This window comes from Hypomesus transpacificus, chromosome 14 (assembly GCF_021917145.1).
Source record: "Hypomesus transpacificus isolate Combined female chromosome 14, fHypTra1, whole genome shotgun sequence".
NCBI lineage: Eukaryota > Metazoa > Chordata > Actinopteri > Osmeriformes > Osmeridae > Hypomesus > Hypomesus transpacificus.
In genome coordinates, this window is record NC_061073.1 from 16646708 (window position 1) to 16673170 (window position 26463).

A 26463-nucleotide genomic window follows, 5' to 3' on the forward strand; every position below is an offset into this window, starting at 1 on the left:
GCGTTCTGTTACTGATGACTTTGTACTGGTTTAGGTTACATATCTCCTTAAGCTCTGCCCCTCTGTGCTCATTGGATGGGGATGTTAGTGGACTAATTTCCATTATTTTGCTAATAAAAGTTGCTTTGGTAAAACCATGGCATCCTTTACAACAATGTCTACTGTAGTGTGTGTGTGTGTGGGGGGGGGTGTTAAGGGTTGGGATGTGAAGACACCCTATGCATGCAAGTGCTTTTTCTTTCTGAAATACAATAATCCTCTATTGTGTTTGTGCTAATCAGTGTGTTTTACATTCAGTCAATCTCAATTCATAATGTGACAAACTCAAGATAACATTTAAAAAATGCTGGTTTGTGTCGTCTCTTGGGTAAAAGGAGGTGCATGGTGCCAAGATAGGTACTGTTACAGTGCCATCTAGTGGTGTCTGATTGTAAATTGCAACTGAAAGTCTAAAATTAGTTTTTTACATTGCTGGTTTGGCAGTCTGCAGTGAATCACACAAAACACCCAATGTTACAAACGCTATACATTTGTGTGTCTGTATTTCTCGACACTGGTGTAGTGGGCATTAGCTCCTTAACATTTATTGAGCTGAAAGACTCCACATTTTCACTCGGACTGAAGAAGGTTTTCAGGGCTTTGGTTGTTCAGGAATGTCTCTTCTCAGTCATGTCGACATCGTTAACTGTCTCGTACGTTTTTTTCGTAGACTGTTTTAGGCTACGGTTGTTATGCGATAGCCAGGAATTGAAACAATGTAATAGTTAGGCTTTTAAATGTAAGAAGTAGCCTACAAAAGAGTGAAAGTAAAAAGTTGTCAGAAAAATTTATGGAGTGAAGTACTGATCGCAGAAAAAACCTACAAATACTTCCTATCTCTGATGGGTGATAATCTCATAAACCAATCCTGACTACTGGATTTAGAACCATGACCAGTTGAAGGATGTTCCTCCATGGATTATTTAAGATTGATGAGTTGTAAACTAAACTGAAAAAAAGCCTTTGAAGATGGCCTAATTGGAAATATTAGCCTTGACTGAATCTGATTTTTTAAATTTTTTTATGGTATTTTTAATTTAGCTTGTAGGCCAAACTGAACCTTTTTTTTTATTGTGCAAAGGAACTCCACAGTAGCTTGTCGTCTAAACCTAGCTAGCCTGATGTCGACACATCCCGACAAAAGCCTGCCAAAGACACCCGTTTTAGTGAAATAGGACTGCCATACGACCCACACATGACTGAAAAATCCATACCAAATTGATCATTAGTAGTTTAGCCTAGCCTACTCGAGAGCATACATCAGGCACTTGTGTATGTCTGCTAGTGATGTGTCGTTCGTGAACGATTCGTTCATTTTGAACGAATCCTTATAAGGACTCGGGAGTAACGAGTCCTCTCAACGAGTGATTCGTTCATTTCCCGACTCGGTCTTTCTACGAGTCTTTGGATCATTTTTCACGTGACCTGCATAGGCTCTGTAGCTAGAGGAAACGAACGATTCGTTCCTTTCCCGACTCGGTCTTTCTACGAGTCTTTGGATCATTTTTCACGTGACCTGTATAGGCTGTAGCAAGAGGAAACGAACGATTCGTTTCTTTCCCGACTCGGTCTTTCTACGAGTCTTTGGATCATTTTTCACGTGACCTGTATAGGCTGTAGCAAGAGGAAACGAACGATTCGTTTCTTTCCCGACTCGGTCTTTCTACGAGTCTTTGGATCATTTTTCACGTGACCTGCATAGGCTCTGTAGCTAGAGGAAACGAATGATTAGTTCCTTTCCCGACTCGGTCTTTCTACGAGTCTTTGGATCATTTTTCACGTGACCTGCATAGGCTCTGTAGCTAGAGGAAACGAATGATTAGTTCCTTCCCCGACTCGGTCTTTCTACGAGTCTTTGGATCCTTTTTTCACGTGACCCGCATTGTATTTTTTAGTAGAGGAAACAGTTTCCTTATTCCCTTTCGCGTGGCCGCTGTTTTAGTAAGACGTGAATGAATGATATTCGCTCAAGTCATCATACTGACTGGTTTTGTTATTTTCACTTTACATTTACACTTACAGTTTAGTGCAGTGTAATTGTTTGACGTGATAATTAAATGCTAGTGTGATAATACATGACCAAATCATACAAACTCATGATACATTATTTTAATGCAGGAATTTATTTTTAAATAGTATTTGCTGGTGCACATGTCATGCACTAACCTACAGTGGACGTATAGGGGCTATACGTCCTTTGCAGTGGACGTATAGCCCCCAACCCCCCCCCCCCCCCCCCCCCCCCCCCCCCCCTCCTGAAATGAACAAATGACTCGAAAAAAGATTCGTTCATTTTACTGAACGAGATTCAAAGAACCGAATCAGTAAAAAGAACCGAACTTCCCATCACTAATGTCTGCGAAAACATCTTTGGCATTCATCCACACCAGTGTGCCTAGTTAGGCTATTTAAAATTGGCAAATATAGTAGCCTAGGCCAATATAACAGTGCACACTTTTAAGTAACGGTTGTCACTTTATTAGGAAAGGTAGTCTAATCAATGTGAGCCTGCGAATGCGCCTTGCTTCGGCACTAACCGAGCGGGCAAAAAAGAGAACGCTTGTTTGCGCCTTCATTATTTCCCCCCTCTTTCTCTCCATCCATCCCTCCTCACCGAACCATTCATGTATCTCCTCCTCCAGACTTTACATCCGGGTCATTCGCTAGTATTTGTCTCTTGTGTGTCCACCGTAGTGCGCTGCAGCCCCTTTGCCCGACTGCAACGCTTGCAAGATGGATAGTATGCCTGCCTTTTAACTGCAGCCTAATGGAAAAGACACTCTGAGCAGCTGGTCGCAAGGACCCGTGCAAGCACATACGAGATGATACGCTAGGCCAGGCTGTCGGATGGGCACCTTTTGGTGATACTCGCCCAACGATGTCCAAAAGCCTCAAGAAGAAAAATCACTGGACCAACAAAGTCCACGAAGCAGTGATATGTAGGAGCAAAGACGGAGAACTGGGGTTCGAACTGAAGGGGGGCGCGGAAAATGGGCAGTTTCCCTACTTCGGGGAGGTGAAGCAGGGTAAAGCGGCCGTGCAGAGCGGCAAGCTGGCCCAGGATGAACTGCTGCTAGAAGTAAACGACATGCCGGTGGCTGGTCTCACGATCCGGGACGTACTGGCCGTGATTAAACACTGCAAAGACCCGGTTCGCTTCAAGTGTGTCAAACAAGGTGAGGGACGGCCGTTACACTGTTGAGCGTAAACAGCAGCGGGCCGCCTCACAAATGTAGAGCCATGTATTCGGTTGTTAGTGTAGCCGAATAGCTCGTACATCTGTGGAGCCTACAAGAGAGTAGGCTATCATGTGTGTTTGATGGCCAGATGCTAGCTGTTGTAAGTAGCCATCAGTTCACAAACACGTAGGATACATTTCCTGCGTATTGAGGACAGGACTGGTTGCTTAATGACATAATGGAAAGAGATTAATCAGCTAAGACGGGCCAGATCAATAGTCGGTTCATGCAATCGTGGCCATACGTCGCTTGCTGGTAAAATGTAAACTGGTTCAGAGCTTCTGACCAAGGGGGTGTGTCCTTTTCGGCTAGCTGCCACGGCCTGCGGCTGCTCCGTTATTCGCTAGAGGGACTGGGCTTTGCTATGTTTTGATAACAGTAAATGGTTAAATTTTATGTTCGCCTACTTTAACCCACAATAGGATTAGGCATACCTTGAGTAATATAGCCTATAAGGTATTGGCTACACCCTCTACAAGACGGAAGAAAGCATTTGTGTAATAGCAAACCCATGCCATTATGCCGACAACACCGTCATAACGCAAGTGACAGGACAAAGGATGTTAGTTTGGGCATTTTCCGTTATCAATTGAATAGAAACGGCTGTTGTGGTTTTAGTTTAATTGGTACATGCTGTTGTCAGTCTGTATGGCTCTGCCATGGCCATCCAAATGTTGCCCTGCTTCTCTGTGTGGGCTGTGTCTGTGGTCATGGGATCTCTTTCTGTGGTTATGGCAAGGTTAGGGTTAGGTCATGGGGACTGTGTTCATGGTCATATTTGGGTTTCTGTGGTCATAATGAGGTGCCTCTGCAGTTTGCTGTTGTGTGAAATGCTGGAGCTGTAGTCTGGAACTAACTGACCTGCTTCTGTCAGGTTCCATAAAGGACAGAAAGGAGCTCTGGGCCTGGTCTAACACAGCATCTGAAGTCTGAGATAATATACCTTCTCAGTCTCGCTGTGTTTGTTTCTGTCTCTGTCTTTCTCCTTCCCTGTCTCTCTTTCTGTGTCTCTCTCTCTTTCTCTCAAGCTGTCTTTCTTTGAGTCTTTGCTCTGTCTCTCTATCTGTCTCACTGTTTCTTAATTTCTCAATCTCCCCTCCCTGCCCCCCAGGTGTACAGGGTTTACCCACTCTCTCTCTAGCCCAGCCAATGTAAGGTCACACAGAGCACCTGCCTCTTAGTGTCTGAGTCTGGTAGCTGCCTGTCACGGTGGTGGGGCTACCAGGGTTTCACTGAGTTGTGGGAACCTGGTTGGGTCTTGATGCAGGAATGCTGATGAACTGGGTCATGTGACCAACTGTTGTGGTTGGATGAGAATTAGTTGGACCCCTCTCTTCTGTCCCTCTCTCTACCTCTCCTCTTGCCCTTAATTCTCTCATCCTCTCTTCCCTCCTCCCTTCTTGTACTCTCCTTCTCCTTTCTCTTCACTTACTCTCTTCACGCCTAATACATTTACTCCTCTTGTATTCTCACAGTTTTTCTTTGCTGTTTTTCTCTCTATCCTCTACCCTCTGTCCTCCACTACCTCTTCTTCTGCGGCTGGGTTAGGGTTAGGCTGGGTTAGGGTTACGCTGGGTTAGGGTCAGGCTGGTTTAGGGTTAGGCTGGGCATGCAGGCTATGATGGGGTTAGACTGGGTTAGGCTGGGCATGCAGGCTATGATGGGACTAGGTTGGGTTAGGTTTGGGTTAGGCTGGGCATGCAGGCTATGATGGGATTAGGTTGGATTAGGGTGGAGGCTGGGTTAGGGTTAGGCTGGGCATGCAGGCTATGATGGGATTAGGTTGGGTTAGGGTTAGGCTGGGCATGCAGGCTATGATGTGATTAGGTTGGGTTAGGGTTAGGCTGGGCATGCAGGCTATAATGGGATTAGGGTTAGGCTGGGCATGCAGGCTATGATGGGATTAGGGTTAGGATGGGCATGCAGGCTATGATGGGATTAGGGTTAGGATGGGCATGCAGGCTATGATGGCTTTACAATGACACTGGAACTAGCAGCTCATTGATTCAGCCCCATCCCCCCATTTCTCCCTCTCTCCAGTGTGAGCACTCATTTCTTAACGTCTATCATCTTTTTCTTTTTTTCTTTTTACTTTCCCTCACCCTCTGTCCATCCCATGATAATTCTCCTCAGTAGTGTCCAGGGCATGTGTGTGAGATTGTGACTCAGAAAGCTTCTAAAGGGCTCTGCTAAGGGTTAGGGTTAGGCTCTGCTAAGGCTGTATGCACACTAAACGCTGTTTAATTGTAACTTGTCTAACTACATGCTCTTATTGTTCTTCCCTTTGGGACTTATTTGGTTTCACAATGTATGCTTCATGTTTGGCTACCCGCAATGTTTGGGGCTATCTCGTTATGATCAGAGACATATGCACTTTTGTAAAACTCTCTCTAGGAAGTCGCTTTGGATAAAAGCGTCTGCTAAATGCATAAATGTAAAGTAGAGCTGTAAAGCATGGCAATTTTTCTCAGACACATTGCACACACACACACACACACAGATGGGAAACCTTACTCCATTGCAGAGTAGTCTCAGTAAGTGGTAGGACCACTTAGGCATCACATATACACAGGTATACAGACACGGACAAACACTCACACACAGGCACACACTCACAGTATGTAATAGGTATGTGCAGTCAGGTAGAAGGTGCAGTCCCTGAGGGAGAGGACAACTTGCTGCTCAGCTATAACCCCAGACCAGGGGCCTCAACCTGGCCTTGCACACCGTGTATAAGGGTGTGGGTGGGGTTAGTGGGTCCCCACAGTCTTATACACAGTCTTATACACATATTGATACAAAACACATACATTTATAAATATACACATACACACACACATTTATAAATATACACATACACACACACATTTATAAATATACACATACACACACACACTATCAGAAACATGAACTCTAACTTGCAGACTCAGAGACACACACAGGAGAGTGGTAGAGGACAGTAAATCCATGGCACCATGAGTGCATGCATCAATGCTGCAGTGCTGTCACTGTGTGGATCTGTAGAGGGCTGCTGGTCCTTGGGCACTATTTCCTTCTTTTGTCTCCCACTCATGTAGACTGACTTGTCTACATGTAGACTGACTTGCCAGAAATTAATTGTTGTTAGACCCAGCAATGGTTAATTAAATTAAATATGTTCAGGGAATTCAGTCTCAAGGCGCCTGCCTCTTCCCTCATGTCGTCCTGCTGCCTCTTCCCTCATGTCCTCCTGCTGCCTCTTCCCTCATGTCCTCCTGCAGCCTCTTCCCTCATGTCCTCCTGCTGCCTCTTCCCTCATGTCCTCCTGCTGCCTCTTCCCTCATGTCCTCCTGCTGCCTCTTCCCTCATGTCCTCCTGCTGCCTCTTCCCTCATGTCCTCCTGCTGCCTCTTCCCTCATGTCCTCCTGCTTCCTCTTCCCTCATGTCCTCCTGCTGCCTCTTCCCTCATGTCCTCCTGCTGCCTCTTCCCTCATGTCCTCCTGCTGCCTCTTCCCTCATGTCCTCCTGCTGCCTCTTCCCTCATGTCCTCCTGCTGCCTCTTCCCTCATGTCCTCCTGCTGCCTCTTCCCTCCTGCCTCCTTGCCCTCCTCCTGCCTTCTTGTAAATCCACCGCTACCCCCCTCCCCCCTACTGGCTCCATGTAAGCACCAGGCAGGATGCATCAGGCAGGAGGCACCAGGCAGGAGGCAGGAGGCAGGATGCACCAGGCTAGAGGCAGGAGGCAGGATGCACCAGGCAGGATGCATCAGGCAGGAGGCACCAGGCAGGAGGCAGGAGGCAGGATGCACCAGGCTAGAGGCAGGATGCACCAGGCAGGATGCACCAGGCAGAAGGCACCAGGCAGGATGCATCAGGCAGGAGGCACCAGGCAGGAGGCAGGATGCACCAGGCTAGAGGCAGGAGGCAGGATGCACCAGGCAGGATGCATCAGGCAGGAGGCACCAGGCAGGAGGCAGGAGGCAGGATGCACCAGGCTAGAGGCAGGATGCACCAGGCAGGATGCACCAGGCAGAAGGCACCAGGCAGGATGCACCAGGCTAGAGGCAGGAGGCACCAGGCAGGAGGCAGGATGCACCAGGCAGGATGCACCAGGCAGGAGGCACCAGGCAGGATGCACCAGGCAGGAGGCAGGATGCATCAGGCAGGAGGCAGGATGCACCAGGCAGGAGGCACCAGGCAGGAGGCAGGATGCACCAGGCTAGAGGCAGGAAGCACCACGCAGGATGCACCAGGCAGGATGCACCAGGCAGGATGCAGGAGGGACGAGGCAGGATGCACCAGGCAGGAGGCAGGATGCACCAGGCATGAGGCAGGATGCACCAGGCAGGAGGCACGAGGCAGGATGCACCAGGCAGGATGCAGGAGGGACGAGGCAGGAGGCACCAGGCAGGATGCAGGAGGGATGAGGCAGGAGGCACCAGGCAGGAGGCAGGAGACAGAAGGCAGGAGACAGAAGGCAGGAGGCAGGAGGCACCAGGCAGGATGCACCAGGCAGGAGGCAGGAGGGACGAGGCAGGATGCAGGAGGCAGGAGACTGAAGGCAGCAGGCAGGAGGCAGCAGGCAGGAGGCAGCAGGCAGGAGGTAGCAGGCAGGAGGTAGCAGGAAGGAGGCAGCAGGCAGGAGGCAGGAGGCAGCAGGCAGGAGGCAGCAGAAACGTCTGCTCCTCATAACAAGGCAGCCAGTCAAGTTCCTATCACTAGGAGGTGTGAGAACAGAAAGTATAGAGAGTGTGATTGTGTGGATGTGTGTGTGGGTGTGTGTTGTGTTGTGTGTAGATGTGTGTATGTTAATAACACACTTGATAATTTCTTTATCAAGTAATGCACAGAGTTGTCGGATTCAAAGAAAGTACAATGGTTTAATGCTTGCCAGCAAGGAGACAAAGTCTGATTGCAATACAAAGTCTGTCTAACTCCCCAGTCTTCAGGTAGACCATTTATTGGTGAGAAGTCCCCTCCTTAGCATGTAAGCTGTCGATATGATCGATCCCAGAGACAGAGTGCGTGTGCACATGGAAACTTGCAGAGTTCTCTGACCCTAGGCTTGACCCTATGATTCACTCAACACAGATGAGGTTAACACATTTATTGCACCTCTAGTATAATAATTGTCAACCTAGGTCAGTTTGTCTACGTAAGCCTAGTGTCATCTATAGTTCATTTGGGGAGGGGGTTCTCTGCTGGCAAGGAATGCTAGCACCAGTATTTTCAGAATATAATGTTACATCCTAAATTTCTCCGAAAGTGTGTGTGTTGTGTATGTGATAGGGTGTGTGTGTGTTGGGTGTGTGTGTGCGTGTATGTGTGCGTGTGTTGTGTCCATCAGCAAATCTCACCCTACCGGGAGTCAGGTGGCTAGGGCTAGTAATCAGAAGGTCGCTGGTTCGATTCCCGGTCGTGCCAAATGACGTTGTGTCCTTGGGCAAGGCACTTCACCCTACTTTCCTCGGGGGGAATGTCCCTGTACTTACTGTAAGTCGCTCTGGATAAGAGCGTCTGCTAAATGACTAAATGTAAATGTACCACCTTGACTAACACACCTTGACTATCTCACCCTACCACCTTGACTAACACCTTTTCTGCAGGAAACCCTGCAGAAGAATGTATTGTTAACTACCCATCCAAATTTGAATGGAAAAAAACACAGACGAGTGTGTTAAATTAGGCTTTCAAATCGTGAGAAAATCAGCAGCCTTTTCTGCTTGAGACTGGGGGGGGCGTGTCCTCTGAAGCAGCTGAAGCCCCGCCCCCACTAGCTAAATCAGTTGCAGATATCAGAACAGACCTGCCTGAGTGTTTTATGTGTTAATTACTTTGTCTTTGCATCGTACCAGCTGAGTAACAGAATGCAGGTTATATAAACCGTCTGTGATCTGACGTAGATAGGTGGCTGTGACATAGATAGGTTGGAGTTCAGAACTCCATTTTGCCTCTAGAGCAGCAAAGATCAATATCATGGCTTCTGTAAGCTCTGTAGCATTGATATACGGTAGATGTGAGCAGTAGGGAGAAAGAGGCTTTAGAGTGGCATGCCGCTACAGAACTGCACAAGGCTATTGCTAGGCTTGCCGGGTACTTAGGGTGACCAGAAGCATGACCCTGAAAAGTATTGAATTTGTATTCAAATTAAAAATGTTGACTTACTAAAATGACTAATGTTATTGTCTCAATGTCATGCCCCCCCCCCCCCCCCCCCCCCCCCGGATTGTCCTCCTGTTCAGGGTCATGCTTCTGGTCACCCTAATCAGGAGACACCTGGGATGAGTAAAGTGATGTTTATTTACAGATATGATAAATGTACTACAGTGTTTGGAGCTTAGACCCCATGGGGAATAGACCCCATGGGGAATAGACCCCATGGGGAATGAGAGATCAAAGGGTGCCTGCCCAACATCCGAAAAGGAATCCCCCACGGAGTGGCCAGAGGAGTGGCCAGAGGAGTGGCCAGAGGAGTGGCCAGAGGAGTCGAGGAACAACGAACAATTGACCGGGTCGCGACGGGGAGGTGAATGGTCGCTCATGAACAAACATGGACAACAGGGAGAATCGTATTTAAAGGCACGGCATCATTTTGATTGGCTGGCAGCTACGAGGTGGATTTCTCACCGTTAATTGACAGAGTGGCTAATCTATACTGAACCCAGATGACAGCCCGGCATAAGAATGAGGGAAGGAGAGAGCGTTCATAGCGGGAGGGAGTGAGTAGTGAAACATGATCGTATATGCCAGAGTGTAGGGGTCGGTCTTGCCTGATTGAACTGGCTCCAAGCTTCATTAAGACTACATTCACACTTGGTCTTCTCTCACCCATAACCAGCTGTTTCCACCCAGTATTGACTATTGATTAGTTGACTGAACTCCTACCTGTGTTAACCCTTTAACGTATTGACCTTTCCAACCCCCGTGGAAGGGACGCCAGCTGTGAGACACACTGACCTTTTAGACACATTTCTCCTTTTCATCTACTCTTTTCTTGGTCGGTGTAACTTTATTTATGTCTTCCTCCCTCTCTTTCTCTCACCATTTCAGGCACCAAGAGGCTCTGCTCCTTATCACTTTCACTGCCTCGGTCTCTCTCCTCCTCCTTGCCCTCCCAACTTCTCTCCGCCTTCTCTTTGCCAGACAGTGTGAACAATGAGGTCATTTCCTGAACTGGAGAGCATAATTAGGAAAATAGTTATGTTGGAAGGGGTGGGGGTGGTCGGAGGGTGGGGGTGAGGGCAAACAAGGAAATAGTGCAAGAGGGAGAGAGAGAAGAAATAGGGAGAGAGAACAAACAATATGCAGGATAATGGAAAAGTAGAAAGACAAAAGCAAACAATATGCATGAAGTTTCCTCTGCAGTGTGACCTTTTGAAGGCATGGTAGGTTGGCTGTGTTCAGCTTTTATTGATCTGACTCTCTGGATCTCACTCGTTTACTTTCCATGACAACCACTTCATCCTGTGCTTCCAGCCTTAGCCCCCAGTCTCAGGTCCTGGGTACAATCCCTGCATGGGTCGCTGGTTGGTGTTTTGGTGGGTTATCTCCTGGGCCTTTTTCTGTGGAATGTGCATATTCTCCACGTGCCCACACGAGTTTCCTCCAGAAAAGAATGCCCATAACAACACCCAGATCCCTCTCCTGCCATGTCCCTGGCCAGGGCCTGACCTAACCCAGGACGGAGGTAAGGAGTTGAACTTGGCCTCTGGTCGCCGTTGATGTGGCTGACCATTGCTCCTGGCTGCCTTGGAGGAAGGACAGCAGGATGGGATCAATACAGACAAAGAGTCACTTCCTGCATGTGTGTGCATTTCCCAGTGTCGCCGCTCCCTGCATGTGTGAATGTGTCAGGCTTGAGAGACCTTTCATCTTCTATCCTTTACCATAGTACCTGTTTGGTACCATTGTCACCTGCTTGTGGCCTGTTTGGAGCATTATCAAGACTCATCTCTGTCGACCCATGTGTCTATGCATGTGTGGTCCAAACCTGCACCGTGTGACCTGCAACTGCATGGTACGTGTGTGTGTGACACTGACACAAACCACACTTCTGCGCAGTATTACCATCGGGTGACAGGGGGCGCTGCAGGATTGTGGAATCATCCTGACCAATCAGCAGCCAGCTATGTAGAAGCCCGGCTTCCTACTGGCAGATCCCTTTTTTCCTCTGTTGTCTCCCGACGTCGTCGTCTCTCCATTTCTCCATCTTTCTTTCTCTCTCCCTTCCCCCGTTTCCATCTCCCTTCCTGGGATCTGATTAGCTGCAGAGGGGTCTGTGTGCTAGGAACATTGGTTTGGCAAGCATGGCAGGGGGACGTAGACGCTGGACGAGCCCAGTGAGCATGCACCTTGGCTGGGCACGGGGATAGAGGACGCCTGGGAGGGCAGGCTCGCTGTGGAGGTTTACCTGGAGGGAGAACGGACCTGATCATCCTTCTGGCCTGGCCTCTGGGCTGCAGCTGACGAGCTCCCTGCAGCTCCCTGACGAGCTCCCTGCAGCTCCCTGCAGCTCCCTGACGAGCTCCCTGCAGCTCCCTGACGAGCTCCCGTCTGGTGTGGGTCTGTGTCTTTGTGTGTGTTTCACGTCTGTCCCTGCGCCTGGCAAAATGCAAGGTGTATACTGTGAGATTAAGATTGTGTAATTTAGGTTTCACAAGATGTATTTGTGCTGGTTCTTCTCTGCTCTGCTTGGCGGTGGTCAAGGTGGAGCTGTTAATCATCAAGTCTGATGCCAGGGGACAGGCGGCCATGGCTCAGAATACAGTAGTGTTGTTTTGACTGTCTGCAAAGTATGTGTACGTGTTTGTGTGTGTGTGTGTGTAGCATATCCCCCCTGAACAGTAAACATCATTTTCATGTATGCATGAGTGAGGGGACATGTTTGTCATTTGTAAATGGAAGTAGGCCAGAGTGTGCCACACTCTGTGTGTGTGTGTGTCCTCTTTGGAATAGAAGCTCTTTGTGTCTCTGGTCAAGGTTAGGGTAACTCGCTAACCTTCACCCTGTGGTCAGGGTTAGGGTAACTCGCTAACCTTCACCCTGTGGTCAGGGTTAGGGTAACTCGCTAACCTTCACCCTGTAATCAGGGTTGGGTAACTCGCTAACCTTCACCCTGTGGTCAGGGTTAGGGTAACTCGCTAACCTTCACCCTGTAATCAGGGTTGGGTAACTCGCTAACTTCACCCTGTGGTCAGGGTTAGGGTAACTCGCTAACCTTCACCCTGTAATCAGGGTTGGGTAACTCGCTAACCTTCACCCTGTGGTCAGGGTTGGGGTAACTCGCTAACCTTCACCCTGTGGTCAGGGTTAGGGTAACTCGCTAACCTTCACCCTGTGGTCAGGGTTAGGGTAACTCGCTAACCTTCACCCTGTGGTCAGGGTTGGGTAACTCGCTAACCTTCACCCTGTGGTCAGGGTTGGGTAACTCCCTAACCTTCACCCTGTAATCAGGGTTGGGTAACTCGCTAACCTTCACCCTGTGGTCAGGGTTAGGGTAACTCGCTAACCTTCACCCTGTAATCAGGGTTGGGTAACTCGCTAACCTTCACCCTGTGGTCAGGGTTAGGGTAACTCGCTAACCTTCACCCTGTAATCAGGGTTGGGTAACTCGCTAACTTCACCCTGTGGTCAGGGTTAGGGTAACTCGCTAACCTTCACCCTGTAATCAGGGTTGGGTAACTCGCTAACCTTCACCCTGTGGTCAGGGTTGGGGTAACTCGCTAACCTTCACCCTGTAATCAGGGTTGGGTAACTCGCTAACCTTCACCCTGTGGTCAGGGTTAGGGTAACTCGCTAACCTTCACCCTGTAATCAGGGTTGGGTAACTCGCTAACCTTCACCCTGTGGTCAGGGTTAGGGTAACTCGCTAACCTTCACCCTGTAATCAGAGTTGGGTAACTCGCTAACCTTCACCCTGTGGTCAGGGTTGGGTAACTCTCTAACCTTCACCCTGTGGTCAGGGTTGGGTAACCCGTTTACCCTGACACACTGTAAGTCGCTCTGGATAAGAGTGTCTGTTAAATGACTGTCACAAATGTAATGTAAATGTGATCAGGGTCAGAGTAACCCGCTAACACTGTGATCAGGGATCCATTTAAGCTCCACTTCCTTCCTTCCATTTTTCATTCATGAATACATTCCAAGTTCCTTCATTGCTGTAAAGAGCAGAGGATGTTGATAAGAGGTGTAGTGACTGTCTGCGTGGTGTTTATTCTAACCCTCCATCTCCTCCACTGTGTAGGGGGTGTGGTTGACAAGGACCTACGTCACTACCTCAACCTGCGCTTCTCCAAGGGCTCCCTTGACCACGACCATCAGCAGATCATCAGGGACAACCTCTACCTCCGCACTGTGCCCTGTGAGTCTCTCTCTCACACACACACTCCCACACACACACTCTCACAAACACAAAATATCCTCTCACCACTTCTTATCCTCTCCTACTCTTTACAGTATGTTAGTATTATGTGCACACTTACAGACGCAAACATATACACCTCCACTTGCATGCACACGGCAGTCACACACTCAGCCTTTCTTCTTCACCTTCTTCTCCTCCATTCTACTATCTCTGTTTTCTTACTGCTAGGCTCTTCTCATCCCTCTCTTCCTCCTCCCCTACTCTCTTCCCCTACCCCCATACCTGTCCTCCCCTACCCTCCTCCCCTTCCCTCCTCCCCTCTCTGGCTGACGTAGATACCTCCTCCACTCTTTCTTTCATTCAAGCTTCATGTCTTCATGTCTCTTCTATCCTTCACAATCGCTCTTCCTGTCTCTCTCTCTCTCTTTCACTCTCTCTCTCTCTTTCACTCTCTCTCTCTCTCTCTCTCTCTCTCTCTCTCTCTCTCTCTCTCTCTCTCTCTCTCTCTCTCTATCTCTATCTCTCTTTTTCTCTCTCTCATTCTCTCTCTCTCTTTGTCTCTCTCTCATTCTCTCTCTCTCTTTGTCTCTCTCTTATCTTTATCCCTCTCTCTGTCTTTTCTCTCTCACACTCCTTCACTCAGTTGGTCGCCAGGCTCTCAGCCTGAGGTTTCCACGGCAACCACCTTCTCGTTTCCAGGCCTGTGTTGCCGTGACGCCCTGCCCCCTACTGCAAACAGCACACACACACATCCACAAATTCACACGCAGGATGGAGACACTCTCTACACATGCTCTCTACACACACTCTCTACACACACTCTCTACACATGCTCTCAAGGCGTCTCACACAGAGAGCTAGGACATCTGTGTGTGTGTGTGTGTGTGTGGTGTGTCTCTGCATGAGGGTGTTATGAGAGCGATGCACAGTGTGGGGAGCTGATCAAACACTTTGGTCTGTTATGTCATTATGACATTAGTGACTGACAAACGGTACTTTAGTGATGCTTGCTTGTGTGTGTGTCTGTGTACAGTTAGTGTTCATGAGGAAGGCTGGGTGTTTGTGCTGGAGTTCCCATGGGAAGGCCCACTCATTTCTGTGACAGACATTGCAATGATGTTGTCCCCTGCAGTGTTCCTTTGCTGTCAGTGCGCACACACAGACACACTGTCAGTGCGCACACACAGACACACACACCTATCTACCCCCACACATGCCCCTCGTGTCTCCAGTCCATAGATTGATTCATGTCTGCTATGTTCTGGGCTTGTGGAGAAGAGCATGAGTCTAACATTGTCCTAGTTAGACATCTTGGTTCAGACTCCCTCTCCTGTACTGTATTATGGGAGTGTGACCTTGGCCCTGGGGTGCGTGTGTTGTATTCAATGCAGTTCAGAAACTTCCAACCGTTCTTCTACATTCCTGGTCCAGTCTTTTAAGCTCCTTCGAGCTGTGCTGTGCCAGCCAGCGTTATTCACTGTGTGATGGCGGCATGTTGAGTCGATGACACAGAAAGGATTGTTTAACATGCTCACACAGCTACACGATCACTAAGCCTCTCTCTTCCTCTCTTTCCTCTTTCCTCTCTCTCTCTCCTCTTCTCTCTCCTTTATCCTCTCCCTGCTCTCTCTATCCTGTCTCTCCTCACTTTGTCCATGTCCTTTATCTGTTCCCATGTTTCTTTTGTCCCACTCGTCTCTCCTTCTGTCCTATCCCTTTGTCATTTTCCTGCTCCCTCTCTTTTATCTGTGTCACTCCTCCTCTCACCATTCGCTATCATTTATTTTCCTTCTCTTCCAATCTTTCTCTACATTCCTTCATTCTGCTCCTGTTTTTCACTGTTAACCTTCTCTCAGGTCTCACTCAGTCCAACTTCTATCTGTCCTCTTTCTCTTTCCCTCTCTCTCTGTCTCTCTCTTCGTTCTCTCTTTCTGTTAGACAGATCAAATAAGGGGATGGAGGCTGGCTACAGCTTAAGTCTGACCTGCCTGTCTGTCAGTCAGGACTCAAGAGTTTGTCGCTACTCAACACCGACCCTTACTACAGTATGATAAAGGATACCCATAAGCAGAGTTGACATTCTGTTCATTGTTTCTTGATATCTACAGAACAACTATCGGATGAGACTATCCAGTATCCCCCCCGCCCCCCAGTGTGTTCTCAGCAACCTTTTAATGACCCCTGACTGTCCCCCTGGGTCAGCCTGTTGCATAACTCCGTCATCTCTGCGTCATTAGGCACCTGTTGTTGCATCTCTCACAGGGCCTTTCAACAACACAGCACCACATTTCTATAGTTCTGGACCTCAGCAGGACTTGTGTGGTAACCTGGATTGTTGCACTATAGATCCCTGCTCTCCAGCCCAGCCGTCAAGGTGTGCGTGTGTTCCCTTGGGTGTGTGTGTGTGTGTGTGTGCGTTTCCTGACAGGCAGACGCCAATCTGCATCAGGACGTGCTGACAGTCTGAAGGGCACTGAAGAGAGATTGGTGTGTGTGAGTGTGTGAGTGGGAAGGGGAAAGGGGGTTCTGTGTCCAGAGGCGTCACTCTGCTGATGGGTGGGTGAGGGCGGGGGGAGGGAGGAGGGAGCCAAGTTCTATGCCTCCATATCTTTCACCCCCGCCACTCATCCAGATTGGTTTATTCTTAACAGACACACACCAGTGTTCACACCCAGCACATTGTGATGCTGTGAGGGAACTGAATCAATACTTTTGGATAGAGAGGGAGACTGTGAGGGAGAAGGAGAAATAGCAGGAAGATAGAGGATGAAAAGAATGTACAGTGCCCTCTATAAGTATCGGGACAGGAACTTCAAAATGGCCATCTATGCTGTACACTCAAGGTATATGAAAATATGATTACATTTGTGTAATCAAATGTCATCTTTTATTTCTGTCAGTTCATAAAGAATCTTTAAAGAACAAAACATCTTTAAAATACATACAAAAATGTATGTTTTTCTGCCCAGTCTGTGTGTGTGTCATGTCCTATTGATTATTCTGTTTGTGCATGTCCTGCCATGATGTACCGGGCTGAGAGCTAAACGATGACACACTCACTAACCCTAACCCTGTCTGGTGTGTGTGGACTCACACCCTTCTGTTGGGGCATTTCCTCGTAACAATCCTCTTCTTTCTTGCCAATACTGTTAAAGGCTGGTTCCCCACTGGCTGACTGACCCAGTGGCAGGCTGGTGCATGTGCTGGATAGTTTTTGCTCTCTGCAGTTTGACTGACAAGCCGGATTTGTGTTTTTTCTAAAAAAAGAATATCTGCAAGTGTATTAATATGAATATTACGATCAAAATGGTAAATATTGAACATGATTAATGACTTTTTGGAGCGCTTCTTGTGCTAAGCTTTGGCCAGGTGTCACTCCCTCCCCCCAGCTACTGAGGTTCCAGATCAAACCTTTTATTAGCATTTCTCTCTGTGTCTGTGTCTGTTTACTGTCTACCTATCTCTAGCTCTCATACATTTCATGTAGACTATTGAATGCAGATTATTTAGACTTTAAACAATTGAATGGGGAATATTCACTAGACTGTAGACTAGACTGTAGACTAGACTGTAGACTAGACTGTAGACTAGACTGTAGACTGTGTGTCTTGATGCAGACTGGTCTGCTATGTGCTGAATGTGACAGAATGCAATATTTTTTCTGTGAGCTTATCTTAAGCTGTTGCCATGGCAAGGCGGCAGTGCTGGAAGCTGGTGTTGTTGTGGCAGTAGACAGTGGGGGTTGAAGGCTGTTATTGTTATTGTTGTCTGATATTTACAGTGTAAATAAAGTTGTTAGAACTGCTCTGTCACTGACCACACATCAATAGAGAGGGGAGAGGGGAGAGGGGAGAGGGGAGAAGGGAGAGGGGAGAGGGGAGAGGGGAGAGTTAGAAGTTGGACTGAGTGAGACTTGTGAGAAGGTTAACAGTGAAAGGCAGGAGCAGAATAAAAATGCAGAGAGAGATTGGAAGAGAAGGAAAATAAATGAGAGAGAAGGGTGAGAGGAGGAGTGAGATAGATAAGAGAGGGAGCAGGAAAATGACGAAGGGATAAGACAGAAGGAGAGATAGGAGAAAGGAGAGATGAGTGGGACAAAAGAAACATGGAGAACAGATAAAGGACAAGGACAAAGTGAGGAGAGACAGGATAGAGAGAGCAGGGAGAGAGAGACGTAGAGAGAGACAGAGAGAGAGAGAGAGAGACAGACAGAGACACAGAGAGTGAAAGAGAGAGAGATACACACAGAGAGAGACAAAGAGAGAGACAAAGAGAGAGACAAAGAGAGAGAGAGAGACACAGAGAGAGAGACACAGAGAGAGAGACACAGAGAGAGAGACACAGAGAGAGACACAGAGAGAGAGATACAGAGAGAGAGATACAGAGAGAGACAAGGTGCGGTGGCTGAAAACATGGAGGGGAAGAATAATATGAAACTAATAAAGAAGAGAGTGAAAAGAAGGAGAGGGAGAAGATAGAGAAAGATGCGGATACAGCCTGATAGAAAGAGACAATATGACTGTTGGGAGACGGTGAGATGGAGGACAAGATGAAAAGACGAGAGAGAGGAGGGGACATCAACATAAGACGATGGAGAGAGCGGTATTAAGGTGGAGAGATCAAGGAGAGCGGTATTGAGGTGGAGAGAGGAAGGAGATGGTCTCATTGATATTCTTTGTGCTCCTCTCCTCTCTTATGGCCATAACGCTGGGCTCACTCAGAAGGGACAAGCACCCTGGGAAAAGGGTCTAGATTTCGATGTGTTTGTGTGTCTCGTGTGTATGTTTGTGTGAGAGGAATGGTGTGTGTAGTTTTGTGTGTGTGTATGCATCCTTGTGAGGATGAGACGGTGTCTCGCTTAGTGTTATTTTCAACAGCAAAATGGTCTTCTATTGTGTCTTGTGACGTGTATAGTCTGATGTTGAGTGTAAATCTGTCCTGCATGGTATCTGATCTCTACCTGGCCTCCAATCCAAACACAGGCTGTAATCCAGGGCTTCCTCTCCTCTTATCTAGGGGTTCCCAGATCCTCCAATCTTCACTCAAACATACAGACACACACACACAAACATACAGACACACGCACACACAGAAAAATACCAAGCAGAGACTATCTGGTAGTCCATCTGTCTTCTGGGTTCTCCTAAACACTCCTTCTCTAGTCTTCCTCATCCTCTCTTCTTCTTCATCTGAGTAGGTACCACTGTAGCGCTGGACCCCCCCTCTTCCATTCTATTTTTAGCTCTGCTTCCCCCTCTTCAGAGGCCTACTAATCATACTGACTCACAAGAACACACAGACTGTGTGCATATGGAAAAGACATATACACGTAGGTGCACACACACATGTGAAGGAGCCGACACCTATCTTCATCAGCTGCATCTCTTTTCTGTCTCGCTCCCTTTTTGCCTCCCCTGTCCCCTCTTATCTCCCCTCCCCCCTAGCTGCATGATTCAGAGGGGGGTGGGGGAGGGGGTGGGAGTGGGGGAGGGGTGGGATTGGGGGAGGGGGTGGGGGACAGGGGTGTCGTATCTGGATGTGAGTCACAGCACAGCTCTTTCACTATTTCCATTATTTTCCGTCTCCAAATGGGCTTTCCTTTCTCTGGTTCTATAGAAATCCAGGTCTGAACATGCACGCTCACATGCACACACACACACACACACACAATCACCATTACAGTTATTACACTTTAGGTCCTCATGCCTAGATTGAGGGAGAGTTTGCAAGTCCAAACTCTTCTCTCTTCTTTAGATCCTCACAATCAGAGCCAGTAGACCTGTCTATGTACCAGCAGACAGAGGGAGGAGAGAAAGGAGGGAGAGACTGGGATTTCTAAAGATAGAGAGTGAGAGAATGACTCTCTCAAGGACTGCAAGCCGATCAATATCTCAGACCCAGCTAGCCGATCTCACTACCCAGAGGTCATCACCCTGACAACAGCTCTCGTCCACTGTGGCGTGGATCAGGAATAACCTCCTCTACATGTCTTGGATCAGGAATAACCTCCTCTACATGTCTTGGATCAGGAATAACCTCCTTTACATGTCTTGGACCAGGAATAACCTCCTCTACATGTCTTGGATCAGGAATAACCTCCTCTACATGTCTTGGATCAGGAATAACCTCCTCTACATGTCTTGGATCAGTAATAACCTCCTCTACATGTTGGATCAGGAATAACCTCCTCTACATGTCTTGGATCAGGAATAACCTCCTCTACATGTCTTGGATCAGGAATAACCTCCTCTACATGTCTTGGATCAGTAATAACCTCCTCTACATGTTGGATCAGGAATAACCTCCTCTACATGTCTTGGATCAGGAATAACCTCCTTTACATGTCTTGGACCAGGAATAACCTCCTCTACATGTCTTGGATCAGGAATAACCTCCTCTACATGTCTTGGATCAGGAATAACCTCCTCTACATGTCTTGGATCAGTAATAACCTCCTCTACATGTTGGATCAGGAATAACCTCCTCTACATGTCTTGGATCAGGAATAACCTCCTCTACATGTCTTGGATCAGGAATAACCTCCTCTACATGTCTTGGATCAGTAATAACCTCCTCTACATGTTGGATCAGGAATAACCTCCTCTACATGTCTTGGATCAGGAATAACCTCCTCTACATGTCTTGGATCAGTAATAACCTCCTCTACATGTCTTGGATCAGGAATAACCTCCTCTACATGTCTTGGATCAGGAATAACCTCCTCTACATGTCTTGGATCAGGAATAACCTCCTCTACATGTTGGATCAGGAATAACCTCCTCTACATGTCTTGGATCAGGAATAACCTCCTCTACATGTCTTGGATCAGTAATAACCTCCTCTACATGTTGGATCAGGAATAACCTCCTCTACATGTCTTGGATCAGGAATAACCTCCTCTACATGTTGGATCAGGAATAACCTTCTCTACATGTCATGAATCAGGAATGACCTCCTCTACATGTTGGATCAGGAGTAACCTCCTCTACATGTTGGATCAGGAATAACCTCCTCTACATGTTGGATCAGGAATAACCTCCTCTACATGTTGGATCAGGAATAACCTCCTCTACATGTTGGATCAGGAATAACCTCCTCTACATGTTGGATCAGGAATAACCTCCTCTACATGTTGGATCAGGAATAACCTCCTCTACATGTCGTGGATCAGGAATAACCTCCTCTACATGTTGGATCAGGAGTAACCTCCTCTACATGTTGGATCAGGAGTAACCTCCTCTACATGTTGGATCAGGAATAACCTCCTCTACATGTTGGATCAGGAGTAACCTCCTCTACATGTCTTTGATCAGGAATGTCTTGGATAAACACATTGATCTAGAGGTGGAAGGAGCTCTGTCTGACACACACAGAACTGCTCACACGCACACTGCACAAACACAGAAATTCACACGAGTTACAATCACACACATACAAATACACACACACACACACACATCTCTGCTCCCTGCGGATCTGCTGGTGCAGTAGGGAATCATGCTGCGTTGTGATTGGCTCACAGGTTAGATTTGTCACGGTCACAGCCGTGCCCCCCTATTGTTTTTGGTTTTGCCCTGCCCTAGTGTTTCCCTGTCATTGTCGTCACCTGTCTCGTTCAGTTGCGTTAGTTTCATTGTGTTCACCTGAGTCTTGTTTGTTTCTGTGTATTTAGGTTCCTGCTTTGTGTCCAGTCTTTGTCTTAGCATGTACCCTTTGCGTGTACCCTGTCTGTTTCCCGTTTTGAGAATTAAACCTGTGTTCCTCGCTATGCCTCGGTACTCCCCTGCATTTGGGTCCAACCCCACCTCACGTTGTGACAGAATGCTAAGACCAAGATGGGACCCAGCAGAGAGTTCACCCAACCCTTTCCTAGGGAGCCGCCTGGCCTTTGGTGGACCCCGAAGCCTGCAGCTCAAGGCCCACCCCAAGTCCTGGTTCCAGCCCCAGTCAGAACCCCGACTCCAGCCTCGGTCCTGCCCTGGGCCCCTGACTCGATCCTGCCCTGTGCCCCTGCCTCATCCTGAGGTTGTGCCGCCCTGCGCCCGGACGAGGAAGGTTGCGCCGCCCAGCACCCAGACCACCAAGGCTGTTCCTGCCAGGGAGAGTTGGCCGCCTGCCGCCAGAACCCAGCCCCGTTCCTGCCCTGTACCCCTGCCCCGTTCCTGCCCTGTGCCCCAGCCTCGTTCCTGCCCTGTGCCCCAGCCTCGTTCCTTCCCTGTGCCCCAGCCTCGTTCCTTCCCTGTGCCCCAGCCTCGTTCCTGCCCTGTGCCCCAGCCTCGTTCCTGTCCTGTAGCCCAGCCTCGTTCCTGCCCTGTGCCCCAGCCTCGTTCCTGCCCAGTACCCCAGCCTCGTTCCTGCCCAGTACCCCAGCCTCGTTCCTGCCCTGTACCCCAGCCTCGTTCCTGCCCGGTGCCCCAGCCTCGTTCCTACCCTGTACCCCAGCCTCGTTCCTGCCCGGTGCCCCAGCCTCGTTCCTGCCCTGTGCCCCAGCCTCGTTCCTGCCCTGTGCCCCAGCCTCGTTCCTGCCCTGTGCCCCAGCCTCGTTCCTGCCCTGAGCCCCTGCCTCTCCCCGAGGTTGTGCCGCCCAGTGCCAGGCCATCCGAGGACTCCTGGCCGCCTCCTCCTCCGCCCGAGGACTCCTGGTCGCCTCCTCCTCCGCCCGAGGACTCCTGGCCGCCTCCTCCTCCGCCCGAGGACTCCTGGCCGCCTCCTCCTCCGCCCGAGGACTCCTGGCCGCCTCCTCCTCCGCCCGAGGACTCCTGGTCGCCGCCTCCTCCGCCCGAGGACTTCTGGCCTCCTCCTCCGCCCGAGGACTTCTGGCTGCTGCCTGCCGCGGTGCCCGCGCTCCCATGCGCCCCGGTGCCCGCGCTCCCTTGCGCCCCGGTGCCCGCGCTCGCCCGCGCTCCCATGCGCCCCGGTGCCCGCGCTCCCATGCGCCCCGGTGCCCGCGCTCCCATGCGCCCCGGTGCCCGCGCCCCCTCGTCCGCGCTCCCATGCGCCTCCTCGTCCGCGCTCCCAGGCGCCTCCTCGTCCACGCTCCCATGCGCCTCCTCGTCCACGCTCCCAGGCGCCTCCTCGTCCGCGCTCCCAGGCGCCTCCTCGTCCACGCTCCCAGGTGCCCCCGTGCCCGTGCTCCGGCGTCCGGGCCGCCCCCCGGACCTGCCTCTACCCTCTGCCCTGCCTCCGGGTCGCCCCCCGGACCTGCCCCGACCCTCTGCCCTGCCTCCGGGCCGCCCCCCGGACCTGCCCCGACCCTCTGCCCTGCCTCCAGGTCGTCCCCCGGACCTGCCCTGACCCCCTGCCCTGCCTTGTGGGTCGTCGGGTGACGTCCCTTGAGAGGGGGGTACTGTCACGGCCACAGCCGTGCCCCCCTATTGTTTTTGGTTTTGCCCTGCCCTAGTGTTTCCCTGTCATTGTCGTCACCTGTCTCGTTCAGTTGTCGTTAGTTTCATTGTGTTCACCTGTGTCTTGTTTGTTTCTGTGTATTTAGGTTCCTGCTTTGTGTCCAGTCTTTGTCTTAGCATTACCCTTTGTCCCTGCGTGTACCCTGTCTGTTTCCCATTTTGAGAATTAAACCTGTGTTCCTCGCTATGCCTCGGTACTCCCCTGCATTTGGGTCCAACCCCACCTCACGTTGTGACAAGATTAGTGTTGGCACAGTGGGAACACTGACTCTCTTAGAGAACCAGAACCACACACACACAGACCTACGCCTGAGCAATTCCAATATACAAATCAATTCCGATGTACCTGTATCTGTAAATAAACTTGAGACAGTGAGCGGGTTGTTAGTTGCTCCACAGTATCATATGATAGAATAATTGTAAAAAACATGCTAACAGATGATACTGCTCCTTTCCTCTCCCCCAGGTACGACCAGACAGCCTAAGGAGGGGGAAGTTCGAGGGGTGGACTACAACTTTGTGAGTGTGGAGCGCTTTATGGAACTGGAGCAGAGTGGAGCACTTTTAGAGAGTGGAACATATGAAGGTAAGAAACTAAATCAGACAAGAGGGATTGTAAAGTGCCAAGACGTTCAATAGTGTGTTTGTGTGTTCACGCGTCTAAGTCAGTGTGTGTCTTTTCTGTGTGTGTTTGTGTGCATGTTTACAGTGTCTGTCTTTTCTCTGTGTGTGTGTGTGCATGCAGGGTTTCCCACAGAAAATGTATTAGTTCAGCGAGGAGGGGGAGGGGGTGGCGGTGTGGTGGGCAAAAAAACGTTTTTCCTCCAATGCGTTCTGCAGAGAAGCGAGACTGGCGTTGGTCACGGTTTGGAATGGAGAAGGGAGAGAGTTACAGGACAACGGCGGATAACGTAAAAAAAAAAAATACAAAAAAGTGTGTTTCTTAGGCGGCCTCCTTAACTACAAAGTGATGCAGGAAGCCCTGTGTGCACATGTAGAGGTGTTTAATCACCGCGTGTGGATCTGTGATGGGGACTCAGTGAGGGAGTGGCAGTTGGCATTTGGTACTTTTGACAGTAAAGGGTTTTTATTAAGTCTCCCTGCTACCCTTTTCTCTCTCTCCTTTTCAAAGGTTTGAAATGAGATGCCTCTGCCTCACCTTTGATATTTTATCAAAAGAGTGCATTTAGTTTTTATTATTAATAAGCCCATAGTGTTATAGTAATTTCACATTTCACAAGCAAATATTATGTGCTATAAAATATGGCACACAGTGACAGACCTGTCATCTGTCAAGCATCTCCTCTACTCTCTTGTTTTGCATATTTAGGTGCAGATATGTCTCTGTAAACATGTGTCCTTCCACCCTCAATCCCCCCAGATAACTTCTACGGCACGCCCAAGCCCCCAGCAGAGCCCTCCCCAGCAGCCCCGCCCCTGAATGTGAGCGAGGCACTGCTGCCCGGAGCACGGCCCAGTGCCCAGGGCAAGAGGAAGAGGAACCAGTCAGTCAGCAACATGGAGCAGAGGGCCAGTCTGGAACCTCCACCTGAGGAGGAGGAGGAGGAGGAGGGGGGAGGGGGCGGGCGCGGAGGCCCTGTTGTCAACGGCAATGGCATGGCCATCACGCCTGGTGAGAGGGTGTGCCCTGGGGGGTGACGGGGGTTAGAAGGGGTTGGGGGGTGTCATTTTAGTTTCTAGAAATTCCTTTGAGCTGTGTGTGTGTGTGCGTGCGTGTGTTATCAAGAGTCTTTTTATGACTGGCTGCTTGCCGTCCTCACTCCCTGAGAATCAATACAAGTTCCAGGCAGATAGCCCCTCCATAGATCTAATCACATACTTCTGTCTGTGTGTGTGTGTCTGTGTGTTTGTCAGAAACACACACACCTTAGGGAAGTGCACAACTATATATAGGACACCTAATGTGGCTCTGTCCAAGGACTTACTGTGCTTACTTTATATTGAGGACACTGTTTCTCATTTTTTCTCTCTTTCTGGACTTTAACCTCTCCCTCCCTTTCCATCCATCTCTCTCACTCTTCTCTAATCTTCCCCTCCCTCCATCTTTCCATCTCCTTTTTCTCTCCCTCCTGCCCTGGTAACTCACTGTCTCTTCTCAATATCTCCTTTTGTCTCTCCTCCCTCGCTCTCTCTCCCCCCTCTTCATCTTGTTTTCCCTCTCTCTTGATTGTTTCCCACAGAGTCGAGTGAACATGAGGACAAGAGCACAGACGCTTCAGACGAGGTCCCTGTGGAGGCCCCACCTCTGCCTCCCTCATCCTGCGACCCCCCCACGGAGGGGGACGAGCCCCCCAAGTCCCCCCCCAAGCTACCAGAGGGGGGGGACGAGGAAGAGCTGGGAGCTTTGCCTGACAACTGGGAGATGGCCTACACTGAGAAAGGAGAAGTCTACTTCATAGAGTAAGAGAACGTGTGCGTGTGTGTGAGAGAGAGAGAGACACACACAGTGTTTGTAGATGAGCGGAAGAGAGACACACACACACACACAGTTTGTGCCTTCTTCTGTTCTAATGATTTCTTAGGGCCCCATGAGAGAATTTATAGCCATTTAGTTCACCTTTAATATATTTTCCTCTGCACTCCCTCTCTTCTTTCTCTCCCTTCCATCTATCTCTTCCTCTGCTTCTCCTCCCCCATCTCCTGTCTCCTCCTCATGTCCTCCTCTTCTCTTGCCTTTTGAACCCCCACACACTCACAATTTCTTCTCCTCTCCTCTCTCTCCTCCAGTCACAACACTAAAACCACTTCATGGTTGGATCCTCGTCTTGCTAAGAGAGCCAAGCCACCTGAGGAGTGTAAAGAGGATGGTGAGTAGTGTGTGTGTGTGTGTGTGTGGCTACAGTAGTCCCACGTGTCTAGTAGAGGAGTGCCCTGTCCTATCTTGCTGGAATCACAGTCATCAGTCAGACAGTATTTTGTGTATCCCTCTCCTCTCCTCCTCTCCCCCTCTGTTCTCCTCCTCTCCTCTCCTCCTTTACTCTTTCTCTCCTCTCCTCCTCCTCTCTTCTCCTCTCTCCTCCTCTCCCTTTCTGCTTCTTTCCTCTCTGCTTTCTCGGCTCAGTAAAGGGGCTGCAGTCTGTGAGGGGAATTCTAATCCTACTGAGCTTGAACCCAACCCTGTCGACGCCGCTCCCTCTTCCTGCTCTCTCTCTTCTCTCTTTTTCTTTTTTTAAATGGCTGCTGGGATCTGGCAGTTTTGACTGTCCGATTAAGCTTATAGAATTTGAATTCTCCCTCTCTTTTGTCTCTAGAGGGGAAGAGATAGATGGACAGTGGTAGATAAAGAAAGAGATGCATTCATTCAGATCCATGTTTACTGTCATCAGTGATCGCTTGCTTTCTCTGTCATCAGTGATGGCTTGCTTTCTCTTTCGTCCTTGGTCACTTCTCTTTCTTCTTTTGTATTTTCAGTCTGTTT

General features: G+C 49.4%; 1 protein-coding gene across 7 annotated transcripts in view; it reads left to right on the forward strand.

The window, feature by feature from the left end:
- Positions 1-2699: 2699 nt before the first annotated feature.
- LOC124477310 (membrane-associated guanylate kinase, WW and PDZ domain-containing protein 2-like) overlaps positions 2700-26463 on the forward strand; it is a 44734-nt gene continuing 20970 nt past the window's right edge. For all 7 annotated transcript variants that reach the window (XM_047035031.1, XM_047035033.1, XM_047035035.1 and 4 more), the window contains exons 1-6: positions 2700-3215; positions 13501-13617; positions 23491-23610; positions 24406-24657; positions 25226-25445; positions 25773-25852. In XM_047035031.1, the coding sequence (XP_046890987.1) occupies positions 2918-3215; positions 13501-13617; positions 23491-23610; positions 24406-24657; positions 25226-25445; positions 25773-25852 (1087 nt within the window). In that variant the 5' untranslated portion in view covers positions 2700-2917. The remainder of the gene's footprint in view (positions 3216-13500; positions 13618-23490; positions 23611-24405; positions 24658-25225; positions 25446-25772; positions 25853-26463) is intronic.